Source organism: Hyperolius riggenbachi, chromosome 8 (assembly GCF_040937935.1).
Source record: "Hyperolius riggenbachi isolate aHypRig1 chromosome 8, aHypRig1.pri, whole genome shotgun sequence".
Lineage (NCBI taxonomy): Eukaryota > Metazoa > Chordata > Amphibia > Anura > Hyperoliidae > Hyperolius > Hyperolius riggenbachi.
The window spans coordinates 195,150,479-195,173,506 of record NC_090653.1 but is presented as its reverse complement, the minus strand read 5'-3'; the positions used below and the strand labels follow the sequence as shown (position 1 = coordinate 195,173,506).

Here is a 23,028-nt window from a genome sequence, read left to right as displayed (position 1 = left end):
ATCCCGTTGTTAAAATAAATGCAGCATCTGTTTGGATGCAAAGTGTGCATTTATCCTGTTAGAGGTGGTGAACGCCTGAGTGAATAACCATTCAGATGTGGCATATTCAATTTTTAGGAAGCGCAAGCCTCCCTTCTTTATATTAATATATGTTAAATTCTTAATGGCCTTTAATTAATTAATTTGCGGATATAAACTTTCCAGGAGTACAATATTTATCAAGTATACTGCTTTTTGTTAAAATATTATTTACCATATTTTCCGCCATATAAGACACTCTGAAATTTAAGACACACCCTAGGTTTAGAGGTCAGAAACCAGGGGATAAATATATAATATACTAAACCTGGTGCATCCATGTTCCAGGAGCATCTGTTACACGTTGTCCCACTCGATGTGTCCACCTGTGTCCCCATGTGTCCTGCAGTGTCCCTCATGTCTTCCGTGTCCTCCTGTATCACCCATGTGTCCTCCTGTATCCCCATGTCTCCCCCATGTGCCCTCCTGTGTGCCCCATGTATCCTCCTGTGTCCCCACGTCTCCCCCATGTGTCCTCCTGTGTGCCCCATGTGTCCTCCTGTGTCCTAGCATGTGTCCCCTAATCTGCGCAAAGTGTTCACACCCCCCACGTGCCCCCGCTTCCGTCTCCTGCTCCTGCTGTATTTTCTGCCGTAAAAGACACACTTTTTCACCCCCAAAAATGGGGAGAAAAAGTCCCTGCACCCTACACCCCATTTTTGGGGGGTGAAAAGGTGTCTTTTACCGCGGAAAATATGGTAGGAACAGTAGACGGAAGCGGGGGCACGGAAGTGGGTCAATGGATGTTATGTGTTAAAAAGGGATTTTATATGTTTGTCTGTTTTGCATACTGAGGAGTGACAATGTTTTTTATTGTTTCAGACACGTTTTGTTATTTTATTTGAGGAAGTGGACTGCAATCCGCTAAGCGAGTTATCATTCAAGTGCCTGGTTTCTATTAAAAATTTTATTAATTTATTTGAGCACCCCCTTCTTTTAAAGGTAAGCCTATTTATTTATGTTTAATCCAGCTGACATTATTACTTCCACACATCACATCTTGGGGTGCCTCCTCCCTCCCAGTAATATCCTAAACCAGCCCCCTCAGCTCAGGGTGTTGGCCGTGTCTGTTGGTTCCTTGGAACCCTTACACCCCCTTTTTTTTTCCTGGAGAGCGACCTACATTGTCAAAGACTAAAGAACCTGAGTGAGGATGGGCTTTCCTCACCCGCCGTTACACTGTGGTTGCCGGTCTTGTCAAAGACTAAAGAACCTGAGTGAGGATGGGCTTTCCTCACCCGCCGTTACACTGTGGTTGCCGGTCTTGCAACCTATTCTTGTGAGTATTCTACACATACTGTTGTTGAGTGTCCCATATCATCAACATGCTACACTATCAGGGACTCTGTTGTCCCTGTCTCAATGTTTTATCTCCTTTGGAAAGTCCTCCGACTCCATTGGCACCACACCTTCTTCATATGGATGATGTCCACAAATAGAACGGAAGCTGATTCACAAGGTGCTACAGCTGTGGAGTCCATGAGGGTGCAGGCTAGTGTTTTCCCTTATTTATTGGTTGAAATTAATGGACATATGTCTTTTTTCAACCCAATTAACTATGAAACTATGAAAGAGGCTATACTTCTTTTTTCTCATGAATGTAACACCTAAAGTAAACAGTTCTTGCTGAAATTTGTGTTGAAATGCATTCTTATAACTAACTGCAGTCTCACACTTACCATACATGCGTGCATCAGCACACAGATTACTAATGCCAGCTGAAGTCTTTGCAGGGACTGCAATGGACTGACAGGTAACCCAAGTGTTGAAGTAAATGTATACAGGAACAGCAGAGCAGGCAAAGATCAAGATCCACAGGATGGTGACCACATAAGTGACGCCAACAAACTAAAGTAAAAGTAACAGATCAGAGTTAACAATTAAATTAAATAAAAATATGCACATGAAGTCATTCATAGCATTGTCAATAAGCAATTTAAAAATGGGTCTCTAGGGAGATACAGTAGGTTATTGAACATTAACTTTAAACCACAAACCAACGAGACTGGTCCAAGAATTGACTGTGAATGCTACGAATTCATAGTAAAACTGCATGTTATGCAAACTTACACGCACCATGTTTCAAAGAATATCAGAATTGAAAGTATATGGAGGCTGCCAAATTTATTTATTTTTAAACATTGGATATTGTCTGGCTGTCCTGCTGATCCTGCGCCTCTAATACTTTTAGCCATAGACTCTGAACAAACATGCAGAGTAGATGTTTCAGACTGAAGTGTGACTTGACTTGCTTGTTTCAAGTGTGTAATCCATACATTACTGATGCGTGAATCATCAGCAGGAAACCAGGCAATTGGAACTGATTTGCAACTAGATTGGCGGACATACCTTCAGTCTGTCTTAGTTTTGTCTGAAGTCTGCGAAGTTAGCGTGCACTGCGATCGTGCATCGCTACTTCGATCTCTGTACTTCTTCTGTACTGTTTTGTTGGGGATGAACGCCATTGCATGGTTTGCAACTAGATTGGCGGACATACCTTCAGTCTGTCTTAGTCAGGGGTCGAGTCCTGCGTGGACGCGGGTGAACGGCGTTCACCCACTTTTTCTTCAGAGTGAACGCCGTTCACCCTGGCTTGTGTGCAGGGAGCAGAGAAGGCGAGCTATGGGGACAGTGGGGATGGGCGGACATCTCCCCCCCCCCCCATCCCTCACCTTTGTGCTCCCCTTCCTGCCTCTCCCCTTCAGCGTTGTTAAGTGTCGGGCCCGGCGGCGAAAGTGGGCGGAGACTTTTCGCCTTCTTCCAGCCGCAAGGGACACTCCGCTCTGTGTGCAGCTAGAAGACCAGACTAGCCGCACATAGAGCGGAGCGTCCCTTGCGGCTGGAACTAGGTAAGTCTCCGCCCACTTTCGCCGCTGGGCCCGACACTTAACAACGCTGGAGGGGAGAGGCAGGAAGGGGAGCACAAAGGTGAGGGATGGGGGGGGGGGAGATGTCCGCCCATCCCCACTGTCCCCATAGCTCGCCTTCTCTGCTCTGCTCCCTCCGGGTGGGGGCACACCTGGCTACCTGGGCACATATACCCCTGCCTACATATACTGGGGACATATACACCTGGCTACATATACTGGGGACATATACACCTGGCTACATATACTGGGGACATATACACCTGGCTACATATACTGGGGACATATACACCTGCTTACATATACTGGGGACATATACCCCTGCCTACATATACTGGGGACATATACACCTGCCTACATATACTGGGGACGTATACACCTGCCTACATATACTGGGGACATATACCCCTGCCTACATATACTGGGGACATATACACCTGCCTACATATACTGGGGACATATACCCCTGCCTACATATACTGGGGACATATACCCCTGCCTACATATACTGGGGACATATACACCTGCCTACATATACTGGGGACATATACCCCTGCCTACATATACTGGGGACATATACCCCTGCCTACATATACTGGGGACATATACCCCTGCCTACATATACTGGGGACATATACACCTGCCTACATATACTGGGGACATATACCTCTGCCTACATATACTGGGGACATATACACCTGCCTACATATACTGGGGACATATACCCCTGCCTACATATACTGGGCATATATACCCCTGGCTACATATACTGGGCACATATACCCCTGCCTACATATACTGGGCACATATACCCCTGGCTACATGTACTGGGCATATATACCCCTGGCGACATATACTGGGCACATATACCCCTGCCTACATATACTGGGCATATATACCCCTGGCTACATATACTGGGCACATATACCCCTGGCTATATATACTGGGCACATATACCCCTGACTACATATACTGGGGACATATCCCACTGGCTACATATACTGGGCACATATACCCCTGGCTACATATACTAGGCAACTATACCTCTGGCTACATATACTGGGGACTACTATACTCATGGCTACTTATACTGGGGACACCTATAGACCTGGCTACCTGGGGGTACCTATTTTGGGGGAACTGCTGTCAGATTATCTGCATTTTTGGGGAACAGCTGCCAAATTATGTGTATGTTAGGGGAACGGCTGCTGCCAGATCACGTGTATTTTGGGGAACTGCTGCCAGATTGTGTATGTTTGGGGGACCACTACTGCCAGATTATATGTCCTTTGGGTGTTACGTGTATTTTGGGTGATCCGCTGCCGGGTTTCGCGTATTTTGGGGAACTGCTTCCAAATTATGTGTATGTTGGTGGAACTGCTGCTGCCACATCGTCTATTTTGGGGGAACCACTTCCATATTATCTGTATTTTGGAGGAACTTCTACCAGATTATGTGTCTTTTTGGTGAAATGCTGATTCTGTCTCAGTGCTGTATTCACACCTGTGTACTGTTTTTGCATTGTGCAGTCGCAGTCTGGCGTCTTTGGAGCGCACGGAAGAATCTCTCCTCTGTGCTCCATAGCTGGCTGCTTTGTTTCCACCACTACTAGATCCCTCTTGTTTGAACGTTTGTAGGAGATCTCCCTTGTGTCAGCGCACCTTCTGTGCGCTGACCGAGGAGACTATTCCGCATTCGTTACACAAACATTTATATAAAAATATATTGGGTTGCTGTTAGCTGAATATACATCAAAGAAATATATTATATTATATATGATGAGATGAGTTCACATTTAAATCCTCCATATGTAAAAATAATGATAAGCTCATATTACATAGTTAGTTAGTTTCCATTTGAACACCAATACAAGTGAGTTTCAATAAAGTATATCACTTCAAAACATAACAGTTAACACTGGGTTAATCCAATGCAAATAATTAGCCATGGGTTTATATGGAGTAGATATTAAATATACCCGGTCTTTTATTAAATTTAAATATGATCATCAGTAATCACATGAAATCACATATGGAATAAATATTAAATGATAATCAATATCTTATATAAAATTATAATTTTGATATTGTGCTGACCTGTATGGAACGTGTTTATTAGGAGTGTGTATTATATAAATAAGTATATACATGCATGAGACATATGTATTGTAGATATGCATTTACATATACTTCCACTCTTGCAAAACATCTGACTGCCCATCAGACCGGAAACGTAAAGTATTGCAGCTACATAGGAACAAATAGAAAACTGACAGTTTACAGCACACTGGTTGTGAAAGCTGACAGTTTTTACCTCATCCTGATGGGCGGATTCGTATGGCCAGTTCCGTGAAAAAACGCAAATGTGAACCAGGCCTTAAAAAGAATCTGTAGCAAAAAAAATAAAATAAAAAAAAACACCCTTTGGGGCATAATTTTCTTGGATGGGGGAAGCCTCTGGATCCTAATGAGGATTTCCCAATACTCTTCACCCTCCAGGATCCAGTGCTGGCTGCCCTGAAAAACACAGCTAACAAGCCTGTCGGCTGTGGTGCAGGTGCGGTAGTGCCTGCAATATTAATCCTAACCAGCTTCAGCGCAGGCTCAGTAGCGGCTTTCCAATGGCTCTAGTGGAAATAGCTAGGGAAGCTCGTCGGATTCCGCGGAATGGAGATTTCCGTGATTCTGGTCGGAAATTGGCAATTCCGTTCCGGTAAGCCAGAACAGAAAAGCTATAGCGCTAATCGGAAATAGTGCAATTTCTATGCGGAATTCTGTCAGAATTTAAACAGAAGCGTGTAAAAGCTGCATTAGCCAGTCAGAAGGATCAGAAGGGGATAGACCCATCACAGAAGCTTAAAGAGAGTCTGAAGCGAGAATGAATCTCGCTTCAGACCTCATAGATAGCAGGGGCATGCATGCCCCTGCTAAACCGCCGCGATCGCGCCGCTAAATGGAGGTCCCTTACCTCAAAATTCCCCTCCGTGCAGCGGGGGATCTTTTCCGCATAGAGGCAGGGCTAACCGCCGCAGCCCTGCCTCACACGCGTCTGTCAGCGCATATCTCCGCCTCTCCCCCGCCCCTCTCATGCTGGATACACACGTTGAGATTTCCCGTTCGATTCCCGGGATCGAACGGATCGAATCGATTATTTCCAACATGCTCGATTCGGATATCGATCGTTTCTGCCGTCGATTTGGCATACTTAACATGCAAATCGACGGCAGAAACGATCGAAATCCGAATCGAGCATGTTGGAAATAATCGATTCGATCCGTTCGATCCCGGGAATCGAACGGGAAATCTCAACGTGTGTATCCAGCATCAGTCTTCCTTCGCTGAGAGGGGCGGGGGAGAGGCGGCGATGCGCGAGGCGGCGATAGACGACGCTTAGAGGCAGGGCTGCAGCCGTTAGCCCTGCCTCAAGAGCAGCAAAATCTACGACCAAGTTGGTCGTTGATTTTGCAGGGGTGGGTTTGGGGGTGAAGGGTCCCCCGTTCAGCCGCGGGATAGCAGCGTTTTAGCAGGGGCACACATGCCCCTGCTGAATATAAGCACTGAAGCGAGATTTATTCTCGCTTCAGTGTCTCTTTAAAATATGATGATTTCTGCATTAAAAACAGAATTTCTGCACCAATTAGAGTCTTAACAAAAACCGACCAATCCTACGTTAGCAACCAGCTCCTAGCTACCTATCATCAGCTATCCCACCCATTTTGTATATAAGAGAGGTGTGACAGACAGTCACGAAAGCTTGTGGGTTTCAGTCTGGTGTTTTGGAGAGAGGAGAGACAGACCCATATTAGTTGTTTCAACATAAAACAATAGTCTTTTTAAAGACTGTATATAAAACAAGTCTTTTTCAGAATCAGAATCAGAATCAGAATCAATTTATTTTCGCCAAGTAAGTTTGCACCTACAAGGAATTTGTCTTGGCAGTTGCTTAACAAACACAAACAAAAACAATACAAGGACAGACAGTGTGAATATTACAAGTTAAGGACATTATAAGTATAGTGGCAGTAAGCAATGTGAGAATTGTTCATGTTTAGTTCTGTGCTGATTACTTTCAGTCCTAGCAGCTCTAACGTGGTTCAGCATTAAGTATGGCTACCGCTTGAGGAAAAAAACTGTTCCTGTGTCTAGAGGTTTTGGTAGCGATTGACCGGAATCTTACTCCTGAAGGCATGCGCTGGAAGATGGAGTGAGCTGGGTGAGAGGGGTCAGAGGCAATTTTGGATGCTCTCTTTCTGCACCTGCTAGTGTAAAGATCCTGCAGGGAAGGTAAGCTACAGCCAATTATCCTTTCCGCTGATCGGATGATGCGCTGCAGCCTCCCCTTTTCTAATGCTGAGCAGGAGCTGAACCATACAGTCATGGATGATGTTATGGTGGATTCGATGATTGCAGTGTAGAACTGCACCATTAGATTTTGAGGTAGGCCAAACTTTTTCAGCTGCCGCAGATGGTACATTCTCTGTTGTGCTTTCTTGACAATAGTGGTGGTGTTGTTGTCCCATTTTAAGTCGTTTGAGATCGTGGACCCAAGAAACTTGAATGACTCTACTTGGGTTATTGTGGATCCATTTATGGTTAAGGGGAGGTGCTGGGGGGGAGATCTCCTAAAGTCTATTATCATCTCCATGGTTTTGAGAGCATTTAGTTCCAAGTTGTTGCTGCTGCACCAGGAGGAAAGCTGTCCCACCACATGCCTGTATGCAGACTCATCCCCGTTTTGAATGAGACCAACAACTGTTGTGTCGTCTGCAAACTTCAGAACCTTAACAGATGGATCTGTGGAGATGCAGTCATTGGTGTAAAGTGAGTACAGCAGTGGGGAAAGCACACAGCCCTGGGGTGCACCAGTACTGACTGTCAGAGAGCTTGATGTGAGTTTACCAAGTCTAACACGCTGTCTTCTGTCGGTTAAGAAGTCGGTTATCCATTTGCAGAGGGATTCAGGTATGTGTAGCTGGGAGAGCTTGCTGTGCAGCAGTGATGGAATTATGGTATTAAATGCAGAGCTGAAATCTATAAATAAAATCCTGGTGTAGGTTCCTGGGATATCTAAATGCTGTAGTACATAATGCATACACATGTTCATGGCATCGTCTGCGGATCTGTTAGGCCTGTAGGCAAATTGCAAAGAGTCCAGCAGGGGATCTGTGATGGATTTCAGATAAGTCATTATCAGTTTTTCAAATGCTTTCATGACCAGTGATGTCAGGGCAACAGGCCTGTAATCATTTAAACATGTAGGTTTTGTTTTTTTTTAATTGGTACAATAGTTGCGCTTTTAAAACAGGCAGGAACAATTGAGAGTTCTAGAGATGCTTTGAATATGTCTGTAAATACAGGCGCTAATTGGTCGGCACAGAGATTCAAGCATTTTGCAGACACAGCGTCTGGTCCCATTGCTTTCCTGGTGTTTTGTTTTTTAAAGAGTCCATTTACATCTGATTGGCATATTGTTAGAGCATGCACATCTGGGGACAGGTCAATAGATTGTGTCTGGCCTCCTGTGTTGTGTAGTTGCTGAGGCACCGCAGTGGGTGGAGACGTTGGCTGGCAGGAAGAGTGTTCAGTTTGCCTGTGGCAGAGATGCAAATTGACTTGTTGTGTTTGGCTTTTGTTGGTAGTGTCAAACCTGCAATAAAATGTATTCAGTTCATCTGCAAGCTGCAGGTTATGTAGTGAGGGGGGAGGAGATTTCTTCCTGTAGCTGGTAATTTCATGTAGAGATTTCCATATTGTGGATGAGTCGGCGTTTTCCTCAATTTTTTGAGAATAATCTTTTTTTGCGGCGGTAATGGCTCTCTGCAGTTTGTATTTCGCAGCTTTGTAGAGGACTTTATCGCCTGTACGATATGCCCTTTCTTTATCGAGGCGCAGTTTCCTAAGATGTGATGTGAACCAGGGTTTATCGTTATTGTACCTGGTGCACTTTTTTGTGGGGATGCAGGACTCTTCACAAAAGGTAATATATGATGTCACAGCGTCAGTGTATTCATTTAGGTCACTGGAAGATTCTTTAAATAAATTCCAGTCAGTTAAATCAAAGCAGCTCTGCAGTTTTTCTACAGCTTCACTAGTCCATTTCTTAACTGTGGTCACTACAGGTTTGGCAGTTTTTAGTCTTTGGATGTATGTTGGGATAAGCTGTATAACAGCATGATCAGAGTTCCCCAAAGCTGCCCTGCTGACAGAGTGATACGAGTCCTTCGTCGTAGTGTAACAGTGATCAAGTGTCTTACCTTCTCTAGTTGCGCTTGTGACGTGTTGCCTGTATTTGGGGAGTTCTTTGGACTGTGAGATAGAATTAGACTGAGTGTGAGCTATTAGTAGTAGTAGCTAGGTGTATTTGTGAGAGAGTGACAGTAGATTGTTAGTTTGAGTGATTGTCATGATCGCTGCTGCAGCAAGTATTGCTGGAAATAGTAGTGCTACAGCTCAGGCAGTTCTGATCTCTTTCCATGCAAGCTGCATAGCTTTGTCTGCCTTTCCCTGCTGTCAGCTTGTGACTGATTATCATTCACCTGTGTGGGAATCTGCATGTCTGCTCCCATTGGATGACCTCAGTATAAAGATCTGCTTCCTGCAGGACTCCTCGGGTTTTCATAGCTTCAGTTTAAGCCTGTCTTGCTGTCGCTTCAGCCCCCGATCGTGTTTCTTGTTCTAAAGATACTTTGCTGGTTCATTGCCCATATATATGCATACCAGCACGTTTATTATTTTCCTTGTATTCGTGTTACGTTGATACATCAGTGACGCTGATATATACGTACACGAACTGTTTATATCCTGTGTTCAGCTAGTCAGTTCTAGCACGTTGATCACCCGTGCTGAGCTAGTTATCCTGTTCCTGGTCCTGTTTGTGGATTGCGTCCATCTCTGCCAGGAGATAACGAATCCTTCTGAATCCTGTCCTGTTACCGTTTGTGGATGGCGTTCATCTCTGCGAAGAGATAGCGAATCCTTCTGAGTCCTGTTCCCTGTATCGTTCCAGTCCTAAGTCAGTGTTCCTGCTTATGTCATATATCGGTTCATTGCCGATATATACATATGTTAGTCAGACGTTACAAGTTTCATTGATAGCTGTAATTGTAATACGCTAGGAAAACATACTTATTGTATTTTTATCTGTGTTACGTTCATCTATCTTGATCCTGCTAATTCCTGACTATCCTGTCCTGTCTTTGTGAGGCACGCCATCGCCGCTACGCTTTGGCTGCCTCATTCCAGTCTGTCTTGTTGTGGACGCTTGCTGTCACTAAGTAGCGGCTAGCTAGCAAGCGTTCATTCTGTCTACCTGTCCTGATCTCCTCAGTTTTGGTTTATGCGCTCAGCGCTACTTTGCGCTGAGACGTTATAGCGAAAGTATTGTTTGTGGCTGTCGGATCTGCACCGGCTCTGTGCGCCACAATCTCCTATTGGAGTCAGTCCTCCCCTCCACTATACTAGGGATAACCTGTTTCCTTGTGCTAGTGTGTGTACCTCCTCCACGTCAGCTCATGCGTTGCATGCTGACTGTGGAGAATACACCACCAAGCCTTACATTATGAAAACCCCATTACCAATCCCCATTGTGGGGGGGATTCCCAGAAAGTATGACACTGTTAATTATGGTTCCTGTTCCTTTAAGAAATTTGAAGAACTTAGCTCTGAAACAGAAAATGAGTTTTTCTCTGAATGTGCCAGTTCCTGTTCCTGGCCAATCCTGATCTCCAAGCGACTCCTGTTTCAACCTGGGCACTCCAGCTAGTTTATATTTTGTTTAAAGGGCAATTGTTTCAGTGGGCATGTGATGTTCTCAATCATTCCGATTTGAATGAGAGACCGCTGGAATTTCTAGCGTTTGTGATCCATAACTGGTTGCGCATAGATCCATTGCCTTTTCCTCTAAATGAACTCCTGGCAGCAGGCCAATCAGCTGCTCCTTCAATTGTTTGCAAAAATGATCAGCAAGCAGAGAGTGTTCCTGATAATTTTCCTGCAGCTTTGAATAAATCACCAAAGGCAGCACGGTCTAAGGCAAAACGCAAACGTTCTAAGAAACGTGTCCGATCTGCAGAGTCGTTATCCTTAGCGACTGAGACCTATAATGAGATTCTGCCATTAACAGATAATGAAATGCTATTGTCTTTCAGGGGAGTTAAATGGACTTATGAAACTACTAATGAACTTTCATCACTGGCTAGGGAAAAAAAATTTTTTTGTTTAAAAGAATTATCTGAGTATGATTATGAGGAGATATTACAGAGTATTGAACAAATCAACTTATTTGTGAAGCAAGGAAAGTTTGCATACACTACAGTTCAACACTTGCTACAAATATTGGAGATTCTTAAGAATAAGGAATCTGCCAATCACCTGCTAATTAACCCAATATATGTCCCTGCCACAATCATATGTGCTAACTGTGATCAGCCTGAATGTTTAGCTAAGTATGCATGGGATCCCCCATTCGAGAAGGGAGAGATGGAAGCCCTGGTCTGTGAATGGAAGAATGATTCAAGTTCATTTTGTCAATTTTACTGTGCAAAAAGTGAATTAGTATTGAATGCATGCATTAAGTCTGCCTATAACCTAATAAAAACTGGTGTGTGTGGGTATGACTTTGTGGCTCCATTGATCGATGTGTGGAAAATGATTTTGGACGATTTTTATGCGATTCAATCAGTTGATACCAGGGAAGACACACTGTCAATTGGAGACTGTCCCACTTCTCCAGTTACTGAGTCCCTGCCATGTCTTGTGAATGTTCCTGTAACTCCACCCTGTACCATGGATAACTCAGTGTTACTTCCCAGTAAAACAGAAGCCACTGATACTTTCTTAACCTTGCCCTGCACAAATTTCTCAGCAGAGAATCCAGAGGTCCTGCTGACTTCCGAGTCCAGTCTAGCCAGTACTCATGAGTCTTTGTTCAGTGAAACAGACACCAGAAAAATCTTGCCTGTCTCTGCAAACACTTCTGTAGAAATTACCTGTGTTGATAAAGTTCAACTACTGTCTGATCCAGCAGATGCCAATAGATGCACTACATCAGTTTCCGAGTCCCAGCAATCCTGTCCAGAAACCTCAGAACCCCAGCATCTGAATTTTCCAATTTTCCAATTGAATGGTGATTCAGATGCGCAAACATTGTGTTTTGATCTTCCTGTTTCTACACCTCACTCTAGTTTCGTGAATAACTCAGAGCATCTGCTATGTGAATCCGAAATCGCAGAATTATTATCGTGTTCAGAAAATGTTCCAGTAAATTTGCCCTGTAACATGAATTGTGCAATAGATCCCTCCAATGAAACTCAGGTCACAGAATTATTATGCTGTCCAGCAGGTGCTTCCATGGTTTTGCCCTGCAATATGGACTGTTCAGTGATCCTGTCCAGTGAAGCTGTGGTCGTAAAGTCTTATGCTTCACCCAGTACTTTGGATACTTCAAACCCTCTAGCAGAGGAGTCTGAGGCACTGCTTACCTCAGTTGGTGTTGCAGTAATATTCACTTGTTTAGCAGCTGTTTTGGAATTACAGTCTGCTCTAATAAAACTTGATGAATTTCTGCCCAACGAAGCAGAAGCCATTGAAATATTGTCCTCGTCAGCAAGTGTGTTAGATACCTTGCCCTGTACACAGTCTGATTTAACCAATGTTGTTGAGTCCCTCTCCAGTGTTGTAATAGCCGAGGAACTCCAGCCCTGTCCTCTGAATGTTTCAGAAGTCTTGCCCTGTAACATGGATAATTCTGATTCTCTGGTCAAAATAATAGAAATCGCAGAATTTCAGTCCGGTCTGATGAGTGTTCCTGAAACCCAGCCCTGTATCCTGAAAGATTCTGGTTCTCTGGCCGCTGTGGCAGAGGTTCCAGAGTCCCCTTCCTGTCCAGGGAATTCCTCAGTTTTGCCTAGTCCAGTGGGGGCTGCTGCAATACTGACTTGTTCTGCAGCCCCTCATGAGCTCCAATCCAGTGTATTAGATGAGTCTCTGTCCAGTCCAGAGGTAGTTGTGGAGTCCCTATCTGGTTCAGTGCATACATCAGAAGATTTGTCCTGTCTTGTTAGTGCCCCTGAATCTGATTTGTTACTGACTTTGCTGGAATCAGCGACATCTAAGTCTGATCCTGCATTCTTGTGTGAAAGTCCAGTAGTTGCGAAGTCTAGTCATGATGATTTTTTTTTGGCTGGTCCTGGTTTTGGTCCTGTCTTGGCTGACCCTGAGGCTCACAGTTCCTTGACGTGCCCAGAGGTTTCTCTTGTGCCAGTGTGCCCAGATGTTCTTTGTGTACCAGAATGCCCAAGTGTGTCTAAGGTGTTAGCGTGCTCTGATGCTTCCTTAGTGGGAACATGTTCTGATGTTGCCAGTCTGCCTGCATGCCCAGAGATGGTTCTGGTCCCTGAAAGCCCTGATCTTGATGTTTGTCCTTGTGGCCCTGACTCGGGAATTGCCCTAGGTTCCATAGGGGTTCTTGATGGTTCTCCATGTGAGCCTAAGGGGCGTTCTGACCTATGGGGATCTCTTTGGAGCTTCAAGGTGTTCTGGGAAATCTCTGAGGAAACTTGTCCTGGTGCCTTGGACTGGTTCAACAGTGGGTTTTGTATTGGTAAAGACAGTCCCGGTGGGCATTGCAAAGGCTTTGGCGTTTTTGAACGGTTCCTGGAAGGCGGTGGGTATCGCTCAGGGAGTTTCGGAGGGCTTTCTTCTGGAAATCATGGTTCTGATGGGTGTTACACTGGGGCTTGTAGTGCTGATGGGCATGGTTCTGTGGGTTCTGGTTCTGATGGGTCCAGTCTTGTGGGGACTGATTCTGGAATTTGGTCTTGCCGGGCTGTCCCGGTCATCATGAATTATCAGTCAGACTGTTTTGTTGGGAATTTCAGTTTTGAAAAGCGTCTGGAATCCGCTTTTAAGGGCGGGGGTACTGTCATGATCGCTGCTGCAGCAAGTATTGCTGGAAATAGTAGTGCTGCAGCTCAGGCAGTTCTGATCTCTTTCCATGCAAGCTGCATAGCTTTGTCTGCCTTTCCCTGCTGTCAGCTTGTGACTGATTATCATTCACCTGTGTGGAAATCTGCATGTCTGCTCCCATTGGATGACCTCAGTATAAAGATCTGCTTCCTGCAGGACTCCTCGGGTTTTCATAGCTTCAGTTTAAGCCTGTCTTGCTGTCGCTTCAGCCCCCGATCGTGTTTCTTGTTCTAAAGATACTTTGCTGGTTTTGCATCATATATTGGTTCATTGCCCATATATATGCATACCAGCACGTTTATTATTTTCCTTGTATTCGTGTTACGTTGATACATCAGTGACGCTGATATATACGTACACGAACTGTTTATATCCTGTGTTCAGCTAGTCAGTTCTAGCACGTTGATTACCCGTGCTGAGCTAGTTATCCTGTTCCTGGTCCTGTTTGTGGATTGCGTCCATCTCTGCCAGGAGATAACGAATCCTTCTGAATCCTGTCCTGTTACCGTTTGTGGATGGCGTTCATCTCTGCGAAGAGATAGCGAATCCTTCTGAGTCCTGTTCCCTGTATCGTTCCAGTCCTAAGTCAGTGTTCCTGCTTATGTCATATATCGGTTCATTGCCGATATATACATATGTTAGTCAGACGTTACAAGTTTCATTGATAGCTGTAATTGTAATACGCTAGGAAAACATACTTATTGTATTTTTATCTGTGTTACGTTCATCTATCTTGATCCTGCTAATTCCTGACTATCCTGTCCTGTCTTTGTGAGGCACGCCATCGCCGCTACGCTTTGGCTGCCTCATTCCAGTCTGTCTTGTTGTGGACGCTTGCTGTCACTAAGTAGCGGCTAGCTAGCAAGCGTTCATTCTGTCTACCTGTCCTGATCTCCTCAGTTTTGGTTTATGCGCTCAGCGCTACTTTGCGCTGAGACGTTATAGCGAAAGTATTGTTTGTGGCTGTCGGATCTGCACCGGCTCTGTGCGCCACAATCTCCTATTGGAGTCAGTCCTCCCCTCCACTATACTAGAGATAGCCTGTTTCCTTGTGCTAGTGTGTGTACCTCCTCCACGTCAGCTCATGCGTTGCATGCTGACTGTGGAGAATACACCACCAAGCCTTACAGTGATAGATTGAAGTGTAGTGTACTAGTAGTTGCTGTGTGGAGAGGGTTAGACAGAGCCAGCCAGGCCGCAGGCTTAGTGTTTGACAGAGAGAGAGGTGATTGATTAGTTGAGTGTAGTGCAAGGTTTTTTTTTGCTTTGTTTTCTAAGTTCATTTTTTTTCTTTATTTTGTTTTTGATTTATTTTATTTATTTATTTTACTTTGGTTCTGTCGCTCATACCCCTTCCCCAATAAAGCTTTTGGCCCCAAAGCAATGGAGCGAGAGCAGCAGCAATTTCCTGCCACTCCTAAAAGAAAATATAGTGATGGGGGTGTTGGTGGATCACGTCAAGTACGTGATCAGGTTGAGGGTGGCAGCTGCAGCAGGAAGCGTTCCCCCCTGGTCAGAGATGTCTTCCCTCTGTTCGCACACAGAAAATTTTTGACAGAGCAGCAGGCGAACAGAGTTGTTGATTATTTAGATCAGGAACCCTCTACCCAGTCTGAGGAACTTGAAGCAGCACCAGTAGTGGCCCGGTTCCTCATTACCAGAACCCGACCGCAGCTGCTTCTCTTGCTTCTCTGGAAGGTTGCTTCCTCCCAGTGCTCTCCTCCAGAATTAAAGCACACCTATGTCAATGAGAGAGATGTGCAGAAGGATTGGGAGGAGGCATTGGAGGAGACTATGGGACCAAGGTCCCAAGAAGTGGTGGGTTCTGTGGTGACAGAAATGGCCCCTGTGTTTTCTTCATCCAGTAGTAATCCATCACAACTGGGAGCTTGTGTCACAACCAATGTACATCACCACCAGTCAACTACAGAGGTGTTTTATGGCCAGGTGGAGGGTCCAGAAGAGTCACTTATGGGTTCCAGTGGTTTGGTTGAACTGGATGATGTTTTGGATGATGAGGAGGCTGATCCACCGTGGTTGCCATCTGGTGGGTTAGGCACTAGCAGACGTGAGCAGCATGGAGAAACAGAGCAGACGGTTGGCCAGCAGCCTGCAAGTGCTTTCCCGTCTGTCAGTACCCACCAGTCCAATGCTGAGCATCGACATGCTAGAACAGGTCGCACCACTCGCACCACTGCTCCATGTGCACGCACGTCCCCTGCATGGAATTATTTTACTGTTCTGGAAGAGAATGAATCCAGGGCAGTCTGTTCTGTGTGCCGTAAATCGGTGAGCAGCGGCAAATCGGGCACCAGGCTCGGCACTTCAGGGCTGATAAGCCATCTGCACAACCACCACAGACGGGAGTTCGAATATGTAAAGAATTACAATAAGTAATAATGGGTGGAGGAAAAGCAGCAGCAACAGGCCCCTCCTCTTCTTTTTCTACTCATCCTGTCCCTATCCAACCTGCTCAGTCCCATTCTAGTTCAAATCCCTCTGCATGCTAGGCTGGAAGAGGACTCCAGACCTCGGCAAGCACCTCATCATCACCCTTGTTGGTTTCCTCAGAATCACCAGTGTTCCAGCCTCAGGCCTCTGTGCCAGAAATGTTGCAGAGGAAGCGGATGCTCCCTGCAACTGATCCGTTTGTTGTGAAAAATAATGCGCTCCTGGCAAGGCTGTTGGGCCAACAGCTGCTGCCCTACCACTTTGTGGACTATGCCCCCTTCCGCAGACTGATGAACAGTGTTGCTCTACAATTGCGGATCCCCAGCCGCCATTATTTTGCCAGGAATGCTATCCCTGCCCTTCACCAGGAAATAAAAGTTGCCAATTGCTTATTGGGGTATGCTACAGACCACCTCTTATTAATGAAGCTGCAGAACTGCGATTACTACAGCAGATTGAAAAAGCTGCAAGTAAAAATGAGGTCATAATTATGGGCGACTTCAACTTTCCAGACATTGACTGGGGTATTGAGGCTACCCATTTTGGTAAAAGCAGCAGATTTCTGGCAGCACTACAGGACAATTACTTGACTCAAATGGTAACGGAACCAACTAGGGGGAATGCGTTACTGGATCTGATCATTTCTAATAGACCAGATAATGTATCAAATGTGCAGGTTCAAGAACATTTGGGAAATAGTGATCACAACATGATAACGTTTGATCTGGTGACTGATAGGCCACGGGGCAGCGGGACCACTAAAACTATGAATTTTAGAAAAGCAAAGTTCAATCAAATTAGGCAGGCACTAAGTTTGGTGAACTGGGATAATGTACTACAAGGGAAGGACACTGAAGGGAAATGGCAAGCTTTTAAACGTATTCTCAATCAATATTGTAGTATGTATATCCCATATGGAAACAAAATGTCTAGGAATAAAAAAAGGCCTCTATGGATGAATAGAAAGGTTAGGGATAGAATGAAGAGGAAAAAGAATGCCTATAAGGTCCTAAAACAGGAGGGGACTGAGGCTGCACTAAGCAATTATAAGGAGTGCAATAAAAATTGTAAAAAAGAAATTAGGCTGGCAAAGATCGAAGCTGAAAATCAAATCGCTAGGGATATCAAATCTAACCCAAAAATGTTTTACAAGTACATCAACTCTAAAAAAAGAAAGGTTGACTGTATAGGAATCCTAAAGGATGAGGGTGGGAACTCAATGGTGGATGACCAAGGTAAGGCAGAGTTATTAAATGCTTTCTTTGCTTCTGTCTTCACAAAGGAAACAGCACTGTTGCAAATTACAGAGGCAGAAGAGTCTCAATCTTCTAACTGTAATATTAAATACTTAACGCACGAAGAAGTAAAGGCAAGACTAAATAAATTAAAAATAGACAAGGCACCTGGCCCGGATGGCATGCATCCTCGGGTCCTAAGAGAATTAAGTTCAGTTATAGCTAAGCCCCTTTATCTTATCTTTTGTGACTCTCTTGCAACTAGCAGAGTCCCAGTGGATTGGCGTACAGCCCACGTTTTCCCATTATTTAAGAAGGGCAAAAAATCTGATCCAGGAAATTATAGACCTGTAAGCTTAACATCAGTTGTATGCAAACTATTTGAGGGGTTACTAAGAGATACTATACATGACTTCATAGTAGAAAATAATCTTATTTCTCAGCATCAACATGGGTTTACTAAAGACAGGTCCTGTTTGACTAACATGCTCAGCTTTTATGAGGTAGTGAATGCTAATATGGATATTGGGAATGCTGTAGATGTGATATACTTGGACTTTGCAAAGGCCTTCGACACTGTTCCCCACAGAAGTCTGGTGCAAAAGTTGAGGATGCAAGGACTGGGGAAGAGTTTGTGTGCATGGATAGGGAACTGGCTAATGGACAGAAAACAAAGAGTTGTGGTCAATGGATCGTACTCAAAATGGGAGACTGTTAGCAGTGGGGTCCCACAGGGGTCTGTACTGGGTCCAGTGCTCTTCAATTTATTTATTAATGACCTAGTAGATGCAGTAGTGAGCAATGTTGCTATTTTTGCAGATGATACAAAATTGTGCAGAATCATCAACTCTCAGGAAGATAGTGTCATATTGCAACAGGATCTGGATAGGATGGCTATATGGGCACATACATGGCAGATGAAATTCAATGTTGACAAATGTAAAGTCATGCATTTTGGTCGTACCAATGGTCTAGCACCATACAAAATAAATGGGATACAGTTGGGGACATCAAACTTGGAGAAGGACTTAGGAGTACTCATCGACAACAAGTTAAATAATCATACTCAATGCCAAGCCGCTGCAGCTAAAGCGAACAAAATTTTGGGATGCATTAAAAGGGAAATAAAAACTCGAGATGCTAGCATAATATTGCCCCTGTTTAACTCTCTAGTAAGGCCACATCTGGAATATGGAATTCAGTTCTGGGCACCACATTACAAAAAAGATATTGCAGTTTTAGAGCAGGTGCAGAGACGAGCTACAAAATTGATACGTGGGATGGAAGGTCTCGCTTACCAAGAAAGGTTAGATAAACTGGGTTTATTTAGTCTAGAGAGAAGACGCCTTAGAGGAGATCTAATTAACATGTATAAATACATCAGAGGGCAATATAATAGCTTGGCGGATGAGCTTTTTGTCCCTAGGCCTTCTCAAAGGACTAGAGGACATGAGATGCGCATGGAGGAAAAATGTTTTAGCCATTTATTTAGGAAAGGGTTCTTTACAGTAAGAGTGATTAAGATGTGGAATGCATTGCCACAGGAAGTCGTTATGGCAAACTCTATACCTGCATTTAAAGGGGGCTTAGATGCTTTCCTTGCGTTGAAAGACATCCATGGCTACAATTACTAGGTTATGCCTAATAATGTTGATCCAGGGATTTTATCTGATTGCCATCTGGAGTCAGGAAGGAATTTTTCCCTTTTGGGGCTAATTGGACCATGCCTTGTGGGGGTTTTTTCGCCTTCCTCTGGATCAACAGGGGTATGTGTGGGACGGGCTGGAGTTGTACTTTGTACTGGTTGAACTCGATGGACGTATGTCTTTTTTCAACCAAAATAACTATGTAACTATGTAACTATTGTGGAGTGTGTCGGCCGGTCTATGGATCACGCTGTCGGTGGCAAGGTGCACTTCAGTATGGATGGCTGGAGCAGCAGGCATGGGCAGGGAAAGTGTCTAACTTTTATCACCCATTGGGTCACCCTCCATGGTGCTGCTGAGGAGGGTGCAAGATCTGGGGCATCTCAGATGGTAATGCCACCACGTGGGTTGAAGGGGAGACCCGTTCTACTTCCCTCTGCTACCTGTTCTGTCCAAGGCCAGTCCGCCGTTTCTGAGCCTCCCAGCAAGTGGTCCCGCTCCTACACTGGTCTGCAGCACCATCGATGCCAAGCAGTGCTGAAACTCGAATCCATGGACGAGAACAGGCAAGCCGGATATGTAATCCTTTCAGCCTTACAGGATCAGATTCGGCAGTGGCTTTTCCCCCGAAAACTGGACACAGGTATAGTGGTGTCTGATAATGGTGCCAACATGCTGGCCGCCATTTCGGAAGGTGGCTACACTCACTTACCTTGCTTGGCCCACGTCTTCAACCTTGTAGCCCAGAAATTTCTACAAACTTTTGATGACTTGAAGGACGCTGTGGCCTCAGCACGACAAGTGTCAGCCCACATACGTCGCTCCGCAACTGCCACCGCGTCCTTGAAACTGCTGCAGTGCCGCCATAGCCTGCCTCAGCACAGGCTTATTTCTGATTGTCCGACATGGTGGAACGCCACCCTCCACATGCTACAGAGGTTGTGGGAGCAGTGAATGGCAGTCACACTATACCTGTCTCAGACATCTTCCTCCAGAACAGGGCCACTGGACGACATTACTGGAGACCAGTGGCAGCTGATTGGACAGGTCTGTAAAGTGTTGGAGCCGTTTGAGCAGGCAACAAAATTGGTCAGTGTGGAGCACTGCAGCATATCAGAAGTGCTCCCTATTATCTTCATGCTGGACAAGGCTCTTGACAAAGTGTTCGGACAAGGGGAGGAAGCCCTACTGAACAGTGGTCAGTCAAGTGGGGGAGTGAGTGAGCATGTTCAAGTCCTGGATGAGGAGGCAGATCTTGTGGAAGCGGAAGAGTCCATTGTCCGGGGGTGGGAAGAAGATTCTGATGATGTGGAGCTGGAGCATGATGACAGTTCTGACAGCCAGGAAGAGGTGATTAATGGCAGACATCTCTTCCCTATGGCTGCGCATATGATCCAGTGCCTCCGTAAGGACCCCCGGATTAAAACTCTAAAATCGACATGTGGGTGGCCACCATCTTAGATCCCCGGTGCAAGGGGAAAATGCGGCAGTTCATACCCTCCTTCCAAGCAGACGCCAGGATGAGCAAAATCCGTGATGCCCTTTTTCGTTGGGTAGAAGATGAGTTTCCTGCACCTGTATCCCGGGCCCAAGCTACCAAGCCTCATCATACTCAGAAAAGGTCTGGTGGTCCCACTCCCAGCACCAATAGCCAATCTGTGAACCTGCTGATTATGTTGAAGGAATCTTATCAGCCAATGCCAGATACTCCTTCTAGCAGCAGCACCACCAGCGGGCAAAGTAAAAAGTAGTCACCACCAGCGACTGGCCCGTATGGTAAATGATTACTTGGGGTCGGCCAGTGCTCCAGACAAGAGTAATGATGACCCCATTGAGTATTGGACAAAACAACTGGATACCTGTTCTGAACTCCCTCAGTATGCACTGGAGGTTCTTGCATGCCCCGCCGCCAGTGTTCTTTCTGAGCGAGTATTTAGTGCTGCTGGTGGGGTGATCGCCGACCAATGGACCCGTCTGTCCACAGACAATGTAGACATACTAACGTTCATGAAAATGAACAAGTCATGGATCAGTGATAATTACAAGGCCCCTCTCACGATTCACAATGAAGATTGGACAGACTAAATTAAAATTTAGCTGTAATGCCTGCCATGGAACCACCTCCAGGTCCCATGGCCTACGACAACTCCTGCTGCTCCCCAAAAAAATTGTAATGACTGCCGTGGAACCACCTCTAGGTCCCAAGGCCTATGACAACTCCTGCTGTTCCAAAAAACATTGTGATGACCACAGTGAAACCACCTCTAGGTCCCATGGCCTACGACAACTCCTGCTGCTCCCCCCAAAAAATGTGATGACCGCCGTGAAACCACCTCTAGGTCCCATGACCTACGACAACTCCTGCTGCTCCCAAAAAAAAAATTGTAATCAGGATTGTGATTCAGCCCCCACTAAAGCCAAAGTTATCAGCAGGACTGCCAGGGAACTGGTATTTGTTTAAAAGGAAACATCCATTACGTTCCCTTTAACATTGTGGAAATGGTTCCGCCGGAATGCGGAATTCCGTGGAATACCGCAGGGATCCGCCGGAATGTAGCGGTTACGGAATTTTGTTACCACGGAATCTGGAATTTCCGCGATATCAGAAATCGCCTGTTCCGATCATCCCTAGAAATAGCCCAGCCTGATTGGGTCCGCTCTACTGCGCAGGCATGAGTCGCCTGTGCAGTGGAGGATACCCTATTGGGCTATTTCCACTGGAGCCCATCGGAAAGCCGCTACTGCGCCTCCGCTGGAGGAGGTTAAATATTTACATTGCTGCTGTTCTGGGGCTGTCAGTGCTGGATCCCGGAGGGTGAATAGGATGGAGGAAGCCTCATTAGGATCCAGAGGCTTCCTCCTCCCAAGGTAAGTATCCCAGGGGCTTTTTTTTTTTTGTACAGATTCTCTTTAAGATTAAAATCCATTAAGTGTTGAATTTCTATAAGTCTGTAATTTTATTTTGTCCTCTCCAATCGTTATTCAATTGATCTACAATGCAGAATCGCTTTCTCCCTTCATTATATTATGTGTTTGTACAGTCTATGTTTGAACTCTCTATTGGTCCTACCAACATATTCACCACCTGCACCTCTCCTGAGTTTTCTACTAGGAGATAATTTTTCATTTTGTACTACTCAGTGCCTCCAAATCTGCTTCAGCCCACAGACAATCCAATCTTGTGGATGCAATCGATGTGCGGAAGCCACTGGAATTGGGTAAACAGACCAGCCTGGAGGGAACGGGTGAAAACACCAACTCTTGACTATGCACAATATAACAGGTAAGCTGCCACCACCTCTCAATTATAAGAGGATAGGTCCATTTTGACTATTCTAAGTCTGCGGATAAAATGGTTACTACAACCTAATCTTATTACAACAATCGAGTTTCTCTGGGTAGTGTATTTCTGGGGAGGCAAAGATTAATTCTGATGTACTCAAATCAGATAAATAGCTGTAAAAAAATGACTTTTTGTCATTTTATTAAAATTATGTAATATAATTACTGTATTTTTCAGCATATAAGACACTCCGGACTATAAGACACACCTAGGTTTAGAGGGCAAAAACCAGGAAAAAATATTCTTAAACCTGGTGTGTTCATGGCCCAGGGACATCTTGTAGATGTTCTCCCCCAATTATTGTGTCACCGATGGGTCCTCCTGTGTCCCCATGTGTTCTCCTGTGTCCTCTTCTGTCCCCATGTGTCTCCTTCTGACCCCATGTGTCCCCTTCTGTCCCTCTGTGTCCTCCTTTGCTCCTGCTGTGTGTCACCTTTTGTCCCC

At 45.2% G+C, this 23,028-nt stretch overlaps 1 protein-coding gene across 2 annotated transcripts in view; it reads right to left on the bottom strand.

Annotated features, from left to right (window-relative positions):
• The window catches only part of PLP1 (proteolipid protein 1), a 348,570-nt gene that overhangs the window by 127,268 nt on the left and 198,274 nt on the right, over positions 1-23,028 (bottom strand). For both annotated transcript variants that reach the window (XM_068248070.1, XM_068248071.1), the window contains exon 5: positions 1,758-1,926. In XM_068248070.1, coding sequence (XP_068104171.1) covers positions 1,758-1,926 — 169 coding nt within the window. The remainder of the gene's footprint in view (positions 1-1,757; positions 1,927-23,028) is intronic.